Raw genomic sequence first — 17874 nt, forward strand, 5'->3', positions numbered from 1 at the left:
ATTTGATACGTCGTGCTTTTATAGTCATATAAATAAATTGTTTTTCTGAAAAAGAAAAAAACCCTTTTCATTGCATTTACCATTGTTGAAGCATTTCTATTGATTCAAATCTTAAAAATGTTAAAAAATCTTAAATAAAAGTGTGGTTTTTTTTGTTCTTTAAATATAAAAGCAATGCTCACCGTTACTTTATCAAAATCGGCTAAGATATTTTAGCAAACAGATCTGTGTATAGAGAGGCTTGAATTTTAAATTGACAACATTGAAATTCTATTTTCTTCATCAAGAGCACAGATGAATTAGATTATATACCAGTTTTACCATGTATCAAGGACATTTAAAAATATATATATGTTATTACAAGTTAACACATTATTTTATGTTATTATCTTTATTCGTGAACATTGTAAGTGTGCCATCTGATGTTATGGAGAGTGCTTTTCCTCACCTTGACAAGATCTTTGGGCCATCCAGTTCCCAAGACACTACGGCTCCCATAACCCATGGTGTTGCCTCCATACTCACTCACTTTTCGACTATTTGTGTTGGGCCCGGCATAAATCACCAGCTGAATAACGAGAGTTAATGAGCATGCATAGTCACTTTCATTTCACTATTGAATGAGAACAGAAGTTTCACAGAATCGAAAGTTCAAACCTTGTCATAGTCATATTGGGAGGAGCAGCGAGGGTCAAAACGGAGGTAGAGACAGCGCGCACCAGGGATGTGCACTGTATCTTTAAATTTGTAGTTGTCCCGCACTGGATGAACAGTTTCCACTGTTTTCCCAGCGGCCCATGGGGCAGGGATCTTCAGGCCGGTCAAAAAACCTGGCTCCTCTCTCTCTTCCAGAATCTGGAAACTGAATTAAATACAACAGAATTTTGTGTTTGAGTAATCTAAAGGTTTTTGTCCAATAGTTTCAAGGATAGATAGAAAAAAACGCATTTTTACCCATCACTTAATGAGGGTGGATTGGGGCCTTGATTTAGCGAGGAATCCTCCGAAAATAATGGTGAATGTGTCTTCAGCAGCAAAGCAGTCTGTTGGATAGACAGATTCAGAGCAGTCGATGTTAACAATACCAACGGTTTATGATTTATTATTTTGATCTACAAATGTACTTAACACACACGTTAATGGAAAATCTGCCATTTTTCATTTTTATTTTAATTTAAAAAAAATCTCAATGTACACTACCGTTTGGGGTCAGTACGGTTTTTTATGTGAAAGAAATTAATACTTTTATTCAAAAAGGATGCATTTAATTGATCAAGAGTGAGTCAAGACATTAATAATGTTACAACAATTTCAAACAATGCTGTTTTTTTTACTTTCTATTCATCAAATAATCCTGAATATTTCCACAAAAATATGAAGCAGCTGTTTTCAACATTGATAATAATAAGAAATGTTTCTTGAGCAGCAAATCAGCATATTAGAATGATTTCTGAAAAATCATGTGAAAGTAAAGACTGGAGTAATGATGCTGAAAATTAATCTTTGCAGCACATGAACAAATTACATTTTAATATATATATATATATATATATATATATATATATATATAAGAAATAGAAAACGATTTCACAATACTGTATTTTGCTCAATAAATGCAGCCTTGGTGGTAGAGTAAAACATTGACATTTGTGTGCATCGATTAGAGCTGGTTAATATATTTAATTATTTAATTTTGATTATTAGCTTTTTATTTGACCATAACATTTCTTAAAGCCTGTATGAGAATGCTAAAATATTTTGTCCGATACTAGCAATAGAGAGTTTAGATTTCTATGCTATTTGAGAGCAAATACATAAATATTGAGATGCTATGTATATCAAATATTGTCCAAATGATGAAAAATGATTGCGATACATGTTTTTAGCTAAATCACCTTGCTCTTCCATCCAACAATCACATATACACACCTGACTAGTATAGAGGACCAGTTGGACTAGCTGTGGCATGAGAGCATCAGCTAGTGTGAGGGTTTGTAGGTTCGGGTGCATCAGTGAGGTCAACAGAACCGGCAGCAAGTGACCCAACATTGTGGCCTTCGTTACCTGTTCCAGTCCTCTCAGTCTTCACATTAAAAAAATTAGAAAAGAAAGTGTTTAATTACATGTACAACATACAAATAAAGTTATAAAATAAAAAACAAAAATATATAATATTGTAATGCACCTGGTCTCTCGATCACTGATGTTGCTGTTGATAAGGGAGCTGGTGACTTGCTGAAGGGTCTCCAGAACCTCATCACACCCAACCAGGATCTTCGAAGCAAGTGATAAGATGCTCGTCTGCAACTCCTGAGGGGAACACGCACATTCAACACACACATTTCTTTGAGAACATCTAAAGCTGGTACAGAGCCCTTGTGAAAAAGAAGTACACTTTAGCATACTTTTACGTATTACAGAAATAATATACTTAAAAAGAATATACGTTCACATAGAACACGGTTTTCCATTCCAATGCGCTATGTTTCCATTGTTTTTCTATGTAATCACGCGCTAGACGGACTTGCATCTTTTGCAGCATCTTGAGCATGACACGACGTTCTAAAAATGCGTTGTCAAGTTAAAATCAGTTCAACTTTTAAAAAACGCGTCAACATTTTTTCCCCATTCGACTGCCCACATCTTGCATTTTTCAAAGCAAAAACGCGTTCTGTGTGAACATGCCCTTAGGTGTTAACTGAATGTAATTAAAATGCATTCATACAATTTAATTATTCCTCTTTCGCCACAAATCGCTGCATATGGCCGTCTACCGGACGGCTCTAAAAGTTTTAAATATGGATATTTTTCTTACAAAAACCCATCGCTTCTCTCCAGAAGGCCTTTATTAACACCCTGGAGCCATATGGATTATTTTTTATGATGAATTCTTTTGGGCTTCAAAATCTCGTCCCCCATTCACTACCATTATAAAGCTTGGAAGAGCTAGGGTATATTTAAAAATAACTCCAATTGTGTTCGTCTGAATGCAGATAGTTATATACACCTTGGATGGCTTGAGGGTGAGTAAATCATGGTATAATTTACATTTTTGGGTAAACCGCCCCTTTAAGAAACTTAGGGCCAGATTTAATAAACACGGCAAATTAGCGCGAGCGCAATTCCATGAAAGCACTGATGGAAGTGGAAAGTTCAGCGCGTTATCTACTGACGACGTGGAAAATAAAAATGTTTAAGAAATTAAAAGCTACACACACCATCAATTAGGGTTAGAAAAACTGTTGCCAAACATATAACATACTAGAAACATAATAATCACTGCAATAATGATGTTTCTAGCATAGCATGTTATATGTTTGGCAACAGTTCTTCTTATATATACATATATATACACTTCAAGCTACAGAACAGAGCACAGTATATTTAACTGTTTTAATTCCTGTTTGTTTCATCTTTCATGAATGCAGGAGCTGTCGTCATCAGTCCACACAAACCATAGGGTTTTTAAAGGGGATGTTTACCTGTACCTTCATTGTTTCCCCTTGTAGGGAGCTGTCACTATCATCAATGTCATCAGGGTGGAGCAGGATGGTGTTGCTGAGCAAATGGTTCTGCACAGCCATTAAGTAACGCAAGCTTGGTGACACTACCTGTTGATGTGGAAGTGCTGTGGGTTAATTAGTGATTCAATAAATTGTATGAAATTATCCAGACAACTATTTCACATTATGATTGAATGTATACATTTAGATGCACCATTTAAACAGGGTCCAAAATATCACTCAGCAAACCAAACATGTAAAATTGGCTTTGCAAGAAAATGATCCTGTTACAGGCAAGATGGCTTTTTTAAGAACTTCAATGTAAACACACAACATAATAGTAAGAACAACATTGTTGGTGCAGTGTGATATGGCCTTAAAACATCACGTTCTTGTAAAAACCACCAATGCGAACAATCACCAGATTACATTACGTCACTTCTCAGACATTCCATGACCTGACAAATTCTGATTCAACATGTTCAATCGGCAAAAACAAGTGCCGACCAATGCCAACAGAGACTGACAGAGGGAATACACTGATCCAACAAAACACAACAGTGTCTGTTGCCATTGGTCGGCGTCTGTCAGTTCAGTGTGAATTGGACAGAAGGAAAAATGTTAAATCATGTGTTTGTTATGGTAAAATGCTTTGAAATTGGTCATGTTTCATAGCAAGAAAAACAAAACTATCATTCTAAAGTTATCCCAAGAAAATTAATGAAAACAATTGATCTCATCTATTTCATTAATTCATTTAGTTTGATTTCCCTTGTAAAAAAGAAGTGCAAGTTCAAGTACTTTCATGACTGTTTCTTAACACACTTAAAGGCACACTATGCAGGAATTCCGTTTTTGTCAAACAGCGACCCCTAGAGTCGCTGTGGAGTACTTGTATTTAACGTTACTGTCGTAAATACCACTCACGCAGAGCGTCTCTGCCATAGACTGGTCTGTGCACTCACGGCCTGATACCCCTTTGAAGCTGTTATATTAAGGTACAAATCTTGCATAGTGTGCATTTTTGCATTAAATAAGATCTAGCACTAAAATGTGTTTTTGAACTCAAGCTGAGCGTTCGTGTCCGCTGCTATCAGTGTCATGGATACATAGTGTCTCTTGTGGCAGCGCACGGGCAGTCTTCACTCGGACGCGCTCTTCAATCTATCGCCGTTGCGGAGACTCTCTATTCATTCCGGTGAAATCACAAAATAAAATGCACAAAAACGTGTCCCTGCTTGATATAGACTGTAACCACTGATGAACATATTCAGTTTTGATGAGAGAGAAAAAACTTAGAACCTGTAACTCTGACACGCTTGGCAAAAGATCTACCACTAGACCATTAAAGAACTCAAACAAAACTTGCGGATCGATGCATTTATTTACGGGTTGAGAGGCTCATTCTCTTTTCCTTTTCATAGTCTCTTTCGACCGCGTTTTCTTTGCTTTTTCCATCGTCGAGTATCACGTCTGAAATGCACGCAAGTGTCTTCGTGCTTCATGTTGTGGTTGATGTGTGTGACGTCGTTGCCGTAAAGCATGTCGCGATTCTTGCGAGATTTGTCGGGGGCGCTCCTCTCAAACTTGCATTGCTGGTTTTCCCAGCAGCGTCCCCCCCCCCCCCAAGCTTTACTACCAGGATGATTCGCCCTACTATGAGTTTGTTTACCACCGAAATGACTTTGAAGCTGTTATATTAAGGTACAATTCTTGCATAGTGTGGCTTTAAATAGACTTTTAAAATGTGCACTTTGTAATAATGACAAATTAAAAGTTTTACTGTAAAGTACATTTTAAATCATTATGTTTTATAACTTGTAATGCTTTAAAAAAAAAGTCAAATTATTTTGATGTGTTGACTTACATACTAAAGCACATAGTACTTGATAATAATTTAAATACTAGTAAAAAACAATACTAGTAATTAAGAAATTACTTACAAAGATAAATAAAATAAAAATCACTCTAAAATTCAGCTAATTGCATTTACTACAATTGCAATTAAATGTATGAAAACATTACATTCAGTTTGCACTTAATTATAAAGTATATTTCTCTAATAATTGTTTTTTTTAAAGTATGCTAAAGTGTACTTCTTTTTCACAAGGGATATGAAAACAAATGGCTTGTAGAGCTAAGATTAATTCAGTTAAAAACTACATTCAGACCAACCAGTCACAACGAAGTGTTTCTTTACAAAGAACTTTTTTAAATGCATTTATGTGGAAGTCACATACAGGTACAGTGGAGAGAAGCTTCTGAAGGTCTTCCTTGGAAACGGTTTGACATTTGGTGATGAGGAGACATGACTCTTGCACTACAGTCTTCAAGATACACTGCAACAGTTCATCTTTCAGTCTGCAGGGGAAGAGGAGAGAAAGTGTAAATGACAGATATAAACAGATATAAACCAAAAATCATCTACAGATATTTACAATATCTATCATCAAGGTAAATAACATTGCTTTATAGGAACATATACATTTAATAATAATAATAATTGTAATACATTTTTGTTGAGATAAGGGAGAAACTTGAATGTTGCGATCACAAAAGAATTATGTTGATTTTTAGTGTTATGCATGACTAGTAGAGTATACAGTATTGAACAGATCTAAAGAGCCGTGAAACTTGTTACCTGTAGTGGTCATCCTCCTCACTACCAAAGCGGTTCTTCTGTAACTGGTTAGCAAGGTTGTTTAATATAACATCACGTAATTGAGACAAACCACTGTTCTTCTCCCCTGCAGAGAGAAAAAAAAAAAGTGTTATTACTGGCACTGTTGCTTATCAATATGAAATTGTGCAATTACAGTGAACCAGTAATAACTCAGCTTATAGTTAAACTTGATTTCTGCACGATGTGTATTTATTTGTAATTCTTACCCTCAGTGAAAACAAATTTTAGCAGGTTGTTCAACTCAGATTCGCTCTGGTACAAGGTGTTTAAACCTGAGCTAATAAGAATAAAGAAAGAATAGAAAAATAGTTTGTAGTTATTGCAGATATCGAGGCCAGTTGCATAAATTCAACAACATTTTTTTCAGACTAAGATTTTTTTTTTACTAAATCCCTTAAGAAATTTGTTCAACTTCAGAAGAGAAAGGAAGATTTTTTTTAAAGAATATTAAAAAAATATTAAAGTCCCTTAGTTAAAAAATTATTATCCCTTAAATCCCATTTTTGATCATCAAAATGACATATTTAAATGTTCTTTCACCGTGAAAGTAATTTCTTAATGCCTTAAAATAGCTTGAATGTACACCTTTGCTTCATTTAGTATATCTGGATGCATGAATACGCAAATTATTCCCTGTCTCCATATTATAAACACCACATTTAAATTTTTTTTTTTTTTTTTTTAGATTCACCTGATGGCAAGACACACTTCTCTTTGTATTTCCGGTTCTATCTGATCAGGAGGAGCCATAAGTAACTGCCACAGCAACAGTCCAGAACGCTTAACACAGTCCCGGTTCTGCTCAGAATTTGGATTAAAAAACTGGAACACCACCTGGAAAACACAAAAGAGAATATTCCTCCTTCAAGTGGGTGTCAACCTATTCACTGCTGATGAGCACTTAGTTAAGTCACATGTATTACATACAATTTTGGTATGACACTTTTCACAATACACATTATTTCAAAGCAGCTTTGCAGGAAGTTATACTGTAACAAAGTCATACTGTAGTGTTTATAATGTATGTAATTCAAATGTAAATCTTAAACCCCACCAATTATATACACATTACACACCTGAAAGACGACCAGAATGCATCGGATGATGCACGTGTCTCCGTTGACCATGGCCTTCTCCATGACGTCACATATAGAACTAAAGTGGCAAGCCTCCATGGGCTGTTTTCCTATGAAGGTTCCTAGGTGTAAACTACTGCTGGCTGCTAGCAGGTTGAGCTGGTGGATGCACATAGCGCCAACATGATGGAGCAGCTGGTTTATCACTTTGCCGGTGTCTATCATTTCTTCTGTAATAAAGAGTCAAAAACATGATGGGGAAAACGATACAGATCATTTCTGTATATGAGCACATCTAAAAATTTTTTTTTTTTTTTACATTTGCATACTAAGTGTCCTATACACCATGTCCTTGCAAAAATATCTGCACAGGTATAGCAATGAAAAGTGACCCCTTGTAAAAAAAAAGAAGAAAAAAAAAAAGAAGTGTGCTTTATTGTAATAAATGTGTTCTTCAAATCATAAAAGTATAGTTTTTAAAATTGTGCTTGCCTTGCAGATAATATGATAACAAAATAAAGGCCACTCTCCAAAAAAAGAACACATTCATGACTATTTTGTAATAATGTCAAATTCAAAGTTTTACTATAAATCATTGTTTTAATATTTTTTTGTTGTGCTTTAAAGAAGTAAACTTATTTTGATGTATTGACTAACATACTAAAGAGCATGTAAAGTGCTTGATTATAAGTTTAACTGTAGAGTTAATTAATAATGCATTTAAAATTAATATATTTTGTATTTGATTATTTAATGTATTAAATTGCAACGTTATCAGTAAAACTGTGCAATTATAAATATATTTAAGTACACAACATACAAGTTTCAATAGAAATGACAAAAAAGTATATTTTAGTTTACCATAAATGCTTGTCAGTACATTCAGCAGTTCACTTTAACCATATTTCAAAGACAATAGAAGTAATTACAAAATTATATATAAAGATGTACTTAAGTCTAACTTAAGGGGGTCCAAAAGCACTCTAAAGTTCAGCTAATTGCATTTAATATCAATTTAAACCACATTTAATTGCAAATAACATGAAAATGTTGTACTCAGTTGACAAGTATATTCTTTAAAAAGTATATTATTTCTTAAGTACTCTTTTTAAAGGTATGCTAAAGTGCACTTCTTTTACACAAGGGAAACTTTAGCAAAATCAGCTATTGTCACTATAATAGCTAAAGACTGTGCCTGGTTGGGTCATGGTCTAATGAATGCAAGCCTCTAAAATGTTTTGCTGTGCAATATCAAAACCATCCAAAAAATCAACTCGAGTAAACTTTTTGTTGCATATGTTAGAGCTCCAGTTTCAATACCTTTAGGCTGACTGATGACGTGACTGACGCCAAGTCGTTGGCACACATGATGGAAGGCCTGGTTTCCAGGGTTACACCATTGGTCCATGTAGTCACTGGAGCACGTCCAGATTAAGTTGTTAAGTGCATCATAGCAGGCCCCTAGAACAGTCATTATACAATCATATGTGACACAGTGTTTTTTCTTAATAGTTTGAATTAGCTTTTATTTTTATATTTTAGCTTTTATATATATTTTCACATTAAACGTAGTTTCAATTTTAATAGTTGTGTTATGTGTTTTATGTAATTTTTACTAAGTTCTTTTATATTTAGATTCATTTTAATTTTAGTTTTAGTACTTCAACTTTTAGTATTCTGCCAAGGCAACATTTCAAATTTTTTGTTTAAATTTAAGGTATTCATTTAATATTATTTTATTTCAGCTTTATTTCAATTAACAAAAAATATTTGTAATAGTTTTAGTTAAAAATAACAACATTGATATGATGTGCTCCATCAGAATTAGTCACAAAAAACACATGCTCAAAACTTAGACTTTTCTGTTGATTTTGATAAAAGAAATTCTACTTTCAAATGATGTCAATGTTGCAGTGAATATATATATATATTTTTAAATATTGTTTTGTTTGTCAGTGTTGTTTTTTTCTCTTAAATGTGGTGTAAAATTGAAACAAAACAACAACAACAACAACAACACATGACTGAACATCAGAAGGTATGTTGAAAGATACAGTACAACCTATTGAAATGCACCTCTCTCATGTAATCACCCAACCAGTGTTTCAACCGCAGAAATAGGTCAAAATAACAGCTTGTGACCATGACGTTACATTTATCTCAGGAAAGTCATTTAATGCCCACAGCCTGTTAGTTAGCTACAAAAAAGAACTTTAGAGAAGAGCATATCACTAAAATTGTAAATATATTGTTAAATATCTTTTTATTTTATTTAACCTGTTATTGGTGTCTTAATTATTTAATGCATGTTTGAACAAATCTGTTAATTCTGTTTTAAATAAGCTGAAAATTGTATAGAAGTTTTTAAACATCTACTATTTAAAGAGGTACTTTATCGCTGGCAAAATGGGCTTTCAATAAAACTTGGCTGGCTATGAAGTAGAAAGGTAAAAATAAATAGGTTCTACCTTACTAGAGAAAACAGAGCAAAAAAGGCTGTTGACTTCCCTTTTGCCAAATAGGTAGGAAAACTTCAACACCCATAATTCACTGGGCATGTTGCCATCCAAGGCCACTCCCACCATTCTGCTATGGATACGCTTGACCAGAGTCAAATCCACCTTGCTTTAGTAGGAAACACTTCTTAGCAGACTTTTAGTCATAATGGTGTGGACTTGTATTGTTCTCAGGTGCAGGAAAGTTTAAGTAAAAGTTTAAAGAGTAAACGTTTAGCAGGAGTGGGTTACTTTCAGTTTCCAGTGAAGGAACTAGCCTGTGGCTAAAGGCTGCTAAGAATCATAAATACAGAGAAAAAGCTGTTCTGCATCATCCGGCGGACTTTTGCTCACAAATAAACTTACATTTCTCAGTCCAGGTTACATGGAGAACGAGTAAACATTGGTAATTTACATGTACTACATTGTAACAATACAAAGCGGGTTGAAAATCTGTGAAGTAGAACAATGGGAGCGCTCCATTGGTCCATTTTCCAAAAGGGAAAGACTGAACATTTTAAATGTGCGTATGTGCTAGGTTTAATTTTATTTAAGGAGTAAGAACATAGTCAACAACAATGTATTGCAATTCCTTAAGCCCAATGCATATTCTGTCTGAGATTTGTTTTGATCTATGCATTGAGTTTAGTGTGAAAGGGCCTTGATGTGTGGAAATGTCTGATTCTTACCCAGTCCTGCAACCTGAGCCCCACGACCCAGAGAACTTCCTGGAGCATCTACGAGGTCTGCACGATTGCTAAACTGACCATCAGCCAGGTTAAACACCAAACTAGATGCCAAGACTAGGAAAAAACACAATGGATTGGCAAAAAAAAAAAAGTTACGACTTTGAGAATGTCAAATAAAAGTACTTTTTCGCTGACACTCTTGGTTGCTTTTTAACAAGAGTTTACTAAATGATTTTCATATTTGTTCCACAGAAGTAAGTAAAGTCATATGGGTTTGGAACAAAATGAGGGTGAAATAGATGATAAAAGATTTTTCATTTTAGGGTGAACTATCCCTTTAATTGTTATATGTTTGATTTACATATGTTAGGTAACAGTGGCATAAATGAGGCGGCAAAAATAGATAACGTTAAATGATAAATCACTATTCGGACACTATCCATGATAGTGATTATGTTAAAATGTTTGATTAGGGTATAAAGATCTTTCCCCTCAGAATAAGAGATGATGACTTACTCTTAAGGGAAGAAAGGCCACTGGCGCCACCAAACAGTGAGCGGGTGGCAGAGCTCCCAGCTACACCTGGAGTGGGTGCCAGCATCACTAGGTACGTTCCACACACGTACATCGGTGTCTTCCTCAGTGTTTTTATAGACAAGCCACAACTTGTGTTGACTACTGGGACAAGAAAAAACAAACAAAACAAGAGACCAAGATCAACACTGCGAGTTATACGATATTGAAGAAATACGAAAGGTATTATCAATTAGTTTATCCAATATATATTTTTCTAGCATTAGTTCTGCTTTTGCGGGGTCCGCTTTCATCAGAATTATCCACACACAGATTAGATTTGGCACAGGTTTTACGCCGGATACCCTTCCGACTCATACACACACTCCGACAGCCAATATGTCAATATGTCCAATCCATCTAATCTAAACCAAAGCACCCAGAGGACACCCATGCTGCTGACACGAGGAGAACATGCAAACTCCACACAGAAAGGACTCCTGGCTCATCCGGGGCTGGAACCGGGCACCTTCTTGCTGTGAGGCGACATTTGTTTATCCCAAATTATCAATTAAAGGTACAATATGCAGGATTTTTCGCCACCAGGGGATGCTAACCTTTTACAATAACAAAGGCGTATATTAATGACATATATTCAGCATTAAGCAGAATTATGGATCTTGTCGTCAAGCTGATGGATCTTTTATGGATGAGTGAATACATTGATGTTTTTAACATGAAGCAGGGCGCGACTGCTAGACGTATACCAGCGCCACACGCAATGCGGATATAAACGACATTTCATTCTACCGAACTACACGCAAGTGCTGAATTAATACTCACACAGGTCAGTTTATCAGACGAATTAAACTTGAGGTAACGCAGCGCTGTTTCACTTGCTCTAACAGTTACACTATCACACTAAACGGCATTTGTGGGTGGAATGTTGTTAGTTAGGTTGTTTGTTGGCTGTATGAGACTAAGCTAGATTAACATTAGAGAATAACATACAGATCATATTCTAACTTTTTATCATGTTGCACTACATAACATTGATTAGTTTTATGTACATTTACTCACCTGTCTAATAAAGTAACATGCAACACTCGCGTCTCTAAAATCGCAATTTTCTCACGATTTACAAATAGTTGGAAACATTAGTAATCAACTAAACAAAATATATAACATTGGCCTAGTGGTTTTTGGATATTTTACTGCAAAAATCCTGCATATTGTACCTTTAAACATATATTCTATTATACAGCTATTTGTGAAACAAATTTCAATGACTTTCTGGATTATTTATTTTTTCAAAACTTTTCCAACCCTTTTTAAATTCCATGACTTTTCAAGGTTTTTCATGGCCGTACTAACCATGCCTTTAATACAGCACCAGGTATGCTTTCCAAACATCTTGAAGTTGTCACGACTTATGTATGGATTTCTATTGAAAATTGTATGTCATACATTTAAATATATTTGCAATTAATTATGAAGTTGCAATTTAGTACATATGTAATATATCAACTTTCAATGTAATATTGAACAACACACTAGAATTAAAATTATAATCAAGTACTTTACTGTGCTTTAGTATGTTAGTCAACACATCAAAATTAGTGTACTTCTTTACACTTTTAATCAGTGTTCTTAAGCGTGTTAAAGGGTTACGGTAGTTCACCTAAAAATGAAACTTCTATCATCATTTACTCACCCTCATGTCGCTCCAAACCCGTAAGAGTTTCGTTCATCTTCGGAACATAAATGAAGACATTTTTAATGAAATTTGAGAGATTTCTGTCCCTCCATTGACAATCTACACAACTACCACTTTGACGCTTAAACATTTTCCGCTGATCAATGTTTATACCGTAATTCCTCAAATAAAGGCCGGGGCCTTTATTTACCTGAACTGCAGATGGTAGCCGGCTTTTATTTGAAGCAGGCTTTTATTAGAGGCAGGCCTTTATTTCTAATTTGCGATCCCCGCCCGCCCGCCAGCCAAGTTTCCATGGTGACGCGTCATGCTTGGCACGTGTTCACCACAGCCAAAATAGCGCTGTATGACAGATGTAGCGCTTTTATTTCTAAATATTAACAAACTTGCTTACCATGTCATCAACTATCTTCTATTCTGACTCTCAAATCCGTGTAAGTGAGTTTGTTTTGTCGTTTAAAACCCTTTATAAATGATCTTGATCTGTAACGTGAGATGGGCACCGCAGTTCGGAGATTCCTGTTGTATTTGTTAAGTTACAGCGCGTGAATTCTTCAGTTTCTCCCGAAATACATGAAAGTAAGTGGCCGGTGAACTGGGAGAAGAATAGAGTAAACTTTATAGTTACTTACACACTGTGTATCTGATATGAATAAAACACGTCGCCAAATATATTTGAATGGATTGTTATTGCTGCTTCCATAGACACCATTGTGTATTTTACAAACTATACATTTATTGTTTTGCTATAAATCATATCTATTTAAATGTCTGAAACCTAAAATAAACATGTGGTTAAAAACACTGAATAGTTGTGATATATGACAAGCGCTGAGCGCGTCCGTCTTTGAGTGTACACTCATTTAAAGTGTACCTATTCACACTATTTTTTCCCCGGCCTTAATTTGAGACCGGCCTTTATTTGTCCGCGTTGACCACGCCCCCGGCCACTATCAGAGGCCCGGCGTTTATTTGAATACCGGTCTTTATTTGAGGAATTACGGTATGTGAATAGAAGCCTAAATTCAATCTGCTCATCATATAAAGCGATCAAGTCTCTTCAGAAAATTTGGACTAAAGCGCTCAATTCATATGAATTAGATTTAAGATCTCTTTATGAATGCTTTGAAGCGTCAAAGCGGTAGTTGTGTGGACTGTCAATGGAGGGACAGAAATCTGTCAGATTTCATTAAAAAAAAAATCTTAATTTGTGTTCCGAAGATGAACGAAAGTCTTACGGGTTTGGAACAACATGAGGGTGAGTAAATGGTGACAGAATTTTCACTTTTGGGTGAACTATCCCTTTAAGAAAGAGCCATAAGAGGGTACTCTCGTTTATTGAATTAATATTATATTATCTGCAAGTACAGTTTTGTAATACTATACTTTTAAGACTTGAAATACACTACAAGTGCACACTTAATACAATGAAGTGCACTTCATTGTATCCAAGCCAAAAAAGTTGTCGCTTGGGAACAGCCGAGGCACAAACAACATACAGCAGTATTACCCGACTGCTCCTCTTTGACGGGGTTGGTGATGGCAGAGCCGGTGAGGGCAGCCAGTGTGGAGGAGTGGGAAGCACGGAAGCGAGACATGCGGCTCAGGAGCAGCTCATTCAAACACTTAGATGACTCGCCTTCCTTTCGCGACAGGATTACCCGATCTTGTATAGGGCTGGCCACACACAGACCAGACTCAGTCTGCAAAAAAACAGATAATGGGAGCTCGTGAAGTGAGGGTTCAGGGAAGACTTCTTAGTTGCTTCATTTATAATAATTCCCATGTGAAAAAGAAGTGTACTTAATTGTATTGAAGTAATATAATTATAGTATATAATTAAAATAACTAAGCTTGCAGAAAATAAATATTAAAAACATTAAAGGCCACTTAAGTGTACTTTACACTTTCATGACTATTTTTTAACACACTTAAGTACACTTAAAAGTGCACTTTGTAATAATGTCAAATTAAAAGTTTTACATTAAAGTACATTTTAAATCATTACGCTTTTACAAGCTTTTCACAAGTACTTGATTATAATTTTAACTAATGCATTTTTCTATATTACATTTAAAAGTTCATATATTTGATATGTACTGAAATGCAACTTCTTTACATATATATAATTACAACTATTTTTCATGCATGCAATTTTTAAATACATGACATACAAGTCCTACTTATTTGGGTAAAAAAAAACACTGTAAAGTTTGACTAATTGATTTAAATGTTAATTGCAATTACATGAAAATTAATTATGTACTTAAGTGTCCAAAAACATTAAAAATATATATACTTAAGTGTGAACTGAATGTAAAGTAGGCCTACATTTTTTCCATAAGTGATATTTAAAAGTCTGCTGAGATGTACTTCTTTTTCACAAGGGTTACCAGTCAATGCATGCAATAAAAAAAACTTTTGTAAATGCAACTACAAAACTCCACTGAGAACATAATGAAATAACAAGTCTGATATTACAAAAATCTTCACATAGACAGAGGGTTTTTCCTGCATTAAAAATATTTTGATGGCCACCAAAATTAATCTTTGTCTTGCCATTCATTTAACGTTACCTGCAGTTTTACAGTACTGATACCCACTGACAGCTAGCTGCTTTAAAACGCTCCTGTGTTTGTGTAAGCTCTATGAAGAGAGTCAAAGGTTTCTATTTACAATGTGTTTTTGCAGCATTGAACTTTGTAGCCAATCACAGACATATCTGTTGAGCGTGTGAATGCAACGGCCAATCAGATGTGTTTAAGTTAGTCAGAATCTGCTCAACACCGCTCAAAATGGCAGAGTTTTTCTTCAGCGTGAGCTCTGCATGCTCACGAATCCTTTCATTATAACCAACAAAGTATAAACGCAATGTTAATAAGAGATTCATTGCACAGCTTCATTGATTATAAGGGGAGTTCTCACAAGAGTGCAGCTTTGTGTGCGTGTACCTCGGGCTGTAATTGACAGCTTCATAATGGCAGCGATCTTTGCTTGCTTTCTGTATATAATATATATTTTTCAAGTTTCTGGATTGACAACCATAATTAAATGCATGATTGATTCCGATTGACAGTGATAACCATGCGGGAGATCAGCAGAAAAAAAACAAAAAAAACAGCCGTTACGTTACTACGACGTTCAAGTGCGTGAATAGCGGTTAGCACTCTGCCTTTATAAAGCGGCAACAAACGGCAATTACACTGAATCGTTCTTCTTCAGACCGTTGGAACAAGCCCAACATAAAAGTTGCTCCCCATAGAAAAGCACCTCTTCAGCGGACTGAACCACAAGCTGCTATTGTGAAAGCGCCACTCCGCTGCTGTGCACGTTCCGGTGGTGAGAAGACCAACAAGAAGCTGAGCTTGTGAGGAGCTGTCAAAAGCTGTATGTATTGGCGCTTTTATATAGTGTTCATCCAAAATATCACTTAACTATTTAAATGTTTTTGTTTATTTAAATTAAAAGTCTATTATATATTAGTCTATTATTCTCTCTTACTATTATATAATGCAATGACATGAAGTGAAACTATTCCTGTTTTTCACTGCACGTTTTCAATGTAAAAAATCTGATAACGCTTGCTTTTACAGTACAGTACTTACGTGTACTTACCTTATATTAGCCAGTACTTTTTAGGCAAGTACACTGTAAGTACATGGGTTAGGAGTAGGTTTAGGGGTAGGTTCAGGGTTAGTACCTAGTTATTACCCAGTAATTGTAATTACTATAATAAGTACATAGTATGTACATGGGGTAACAGGACTGTAAAAGGAAGCGTTACCAAAAATCTTTCCATTTATATATATATATATATATATATATATATATATATATATATATATATATATATATATATATATATATAGCCAGATTTTCTTTTTAAAGGTTTAAAGGGGGGCGTGACCAAAACATTAAGGGATGTAGAATATGGTCATGCAGAATAAGGCATTAATAAGTGCGTTATAAGAACCAATAAACAGCCAATCTCCTAGTAATATGCATGCTAATAAGCAACTAGTTAATAGTGAGAATTGGACCCTAAACTAAAGTGTTACCAACTTTTCAAATAAGTCACTTACTGAATTTTAAATATAAAATAGTTCTAAGCACTTTGTTTTATGATCCATCCTGACAGTGATTATTTTTATTTCATTAATAAATAGGATATGTTAATATTATAAAATGTTTCTTTGCATTGGTTTTGGATTTATTGACAGTACTTGGCTCGCAGTTCACATTGTACTGTGTGTGAATGACCGCGTTTGCCCGCCACCAACGAAGACCATTTTTGACACAGGAAAAATCTTGACACATTCTCAAGTTAATACCGTTAGCTGGAAGACATCCATGAAGACAGAGTGGCCTTTTTGTGTTTTCTCATTGATGCTGACAGGTGACCAAACCCAGTAGAGGTAGGTACCATCAGAACACAGACGCAGGGTGGTCAGGCAGCTGCCCACTGGGAAATGATGATGGGGCATTGCTACTACTTGAGAAACCTTCAATAGAGAAAGGAGAATTAGAAGCATCCACAAATAAAGCATTTGAAAGGGTGAAGTTAATAGACCTTATTCGCAAACACCGGAAGTAGCTAACCGCGGCCATATTGTTGACATGACATCGGTCCTGCTGCCCCTAGCCGCGCGCAGATTTGAGTTGAGGGGAGCAGTAGCCTGGCTTCATCTCGTCGGTATCAAGAGAAGATAATGCTATTATTTGATGTGGGTCCACACCAATCAAGCTTAAGTAAAGATCCGTCCTTATTGCCACTTTGCCAGCCGTAACTTATCCGGATATTTATAACGATCTCGTTCATACAGTATCCGTATACAAACAATGTACCTCAACAAGGCAACATAATGAAAGACACTCGTTTCATTCGTGGAGGTGGAAAAACAAGTTCTTTGTGACATGCAAGATTTGTTGTATTAAAATGTAAATGCAAAAGAAAAGGCATGAGAGTCGGTTGTTTTTGTCAATTTTAAGTTTTCATTTAAAATGTTTGCGATTTTAATATAAGTACATGGTTACATATTTGACCACTTGCTTGAGCAACTTAATATATAGAAGTAATGCATGGAATAATCGGCTTACGTTGTTGAAATAGTGAGTAGCAGCTATGTGTTAAAATAAAAATAGTGAGTACCGGTGTTTGTGGTACAGCCGCGGATCAGTTCCGCACTGCAAACGCAGCA

The 17874-nt window shown here is 35.4% G+C and overlaps 1 protein-coding gene across 9 annotated transcripts in view; it reads right to left on the reverse strand.

Moving 5' to 3' along the window:
- Positions 1-17874, reverse strand: part of LOC130082297 (probable E3 ubiquitin-protein ligase HECTD4) — a 134783-nt gene that overhangs the window by 96564 nt on the left and 20345 nt on the right. For 4 of the 9 annotated variants that reach the window (XM_056247147.1, XM_056247148.1, XM_056247146.1 and 1 more), the window contains exons 7-22: positions 17008-17178; positions 14187-14379; positions 10963-11124; positions 10447-10560; positions 8583-8723; positions 7263-7492; positions 6878-7020; positions 6393-6463; positions 6145-6250; positions 5744-5864; positions 3483-3611; positions 2186-2310; positions 1930-2083; positions 955-1043; positions 658-862; positions 449-568 (exon numbers count right to left, since the gene is read on the reverse strand). In XM_056247147.1, coding sequence (XP_056103122.1) covers positions 449-568; positions 658-862; positions 955-1043; positions 1930-2083; positions 2186-2310; positions 3483-3611; positions 5744-5864; positions 6145-6250; positions 6393-6463; positions 6878-7020; positions 7263-7492; positions 8583-8723; positions 10447-10560; positions 10963-11124; positions 14187-14379; positions 17008-17178 — 2274 coding nt within the window. The remainder of the gene's footprint in view (positions 1-448; positions 569-657; positions 863-954; positions 1044-1929; positions 2084-2185; positions 2311-3482; positions 3612-5743; positions 5865-6144; positions 6251-6392; positions 6464-6877; positions 7021-7262; positions 7493-8582; positions 8724-10446; positions 10561-10962; positions 11125-14186; positions 14380-17007; positions 17179-17874) is intronic. The other 5 variants (XM_056247152.1, XM_056247150.1, XM_056247151.1 and 2 more) reach the window with 3 other exon arrangements.

This window comes from Rhinichthys klamathensis, unplaced genomic scaffold (genome assembly GCF_029890125.1).
Source record: "Rhinichthys klamathensis goyatoka isolate OS25496 unplaced genomic scaffold, OSU_Roscu_1.1 h1tg000042l_1, whole genome shotgun sequence".
Taxonomy (NCBI): Eukaryota; Metazoa; Chordata; class Actinopteri; order Cypriniformes; family Leuciscidae; genus Rhinichthys; species Rhinichthys klamathensis.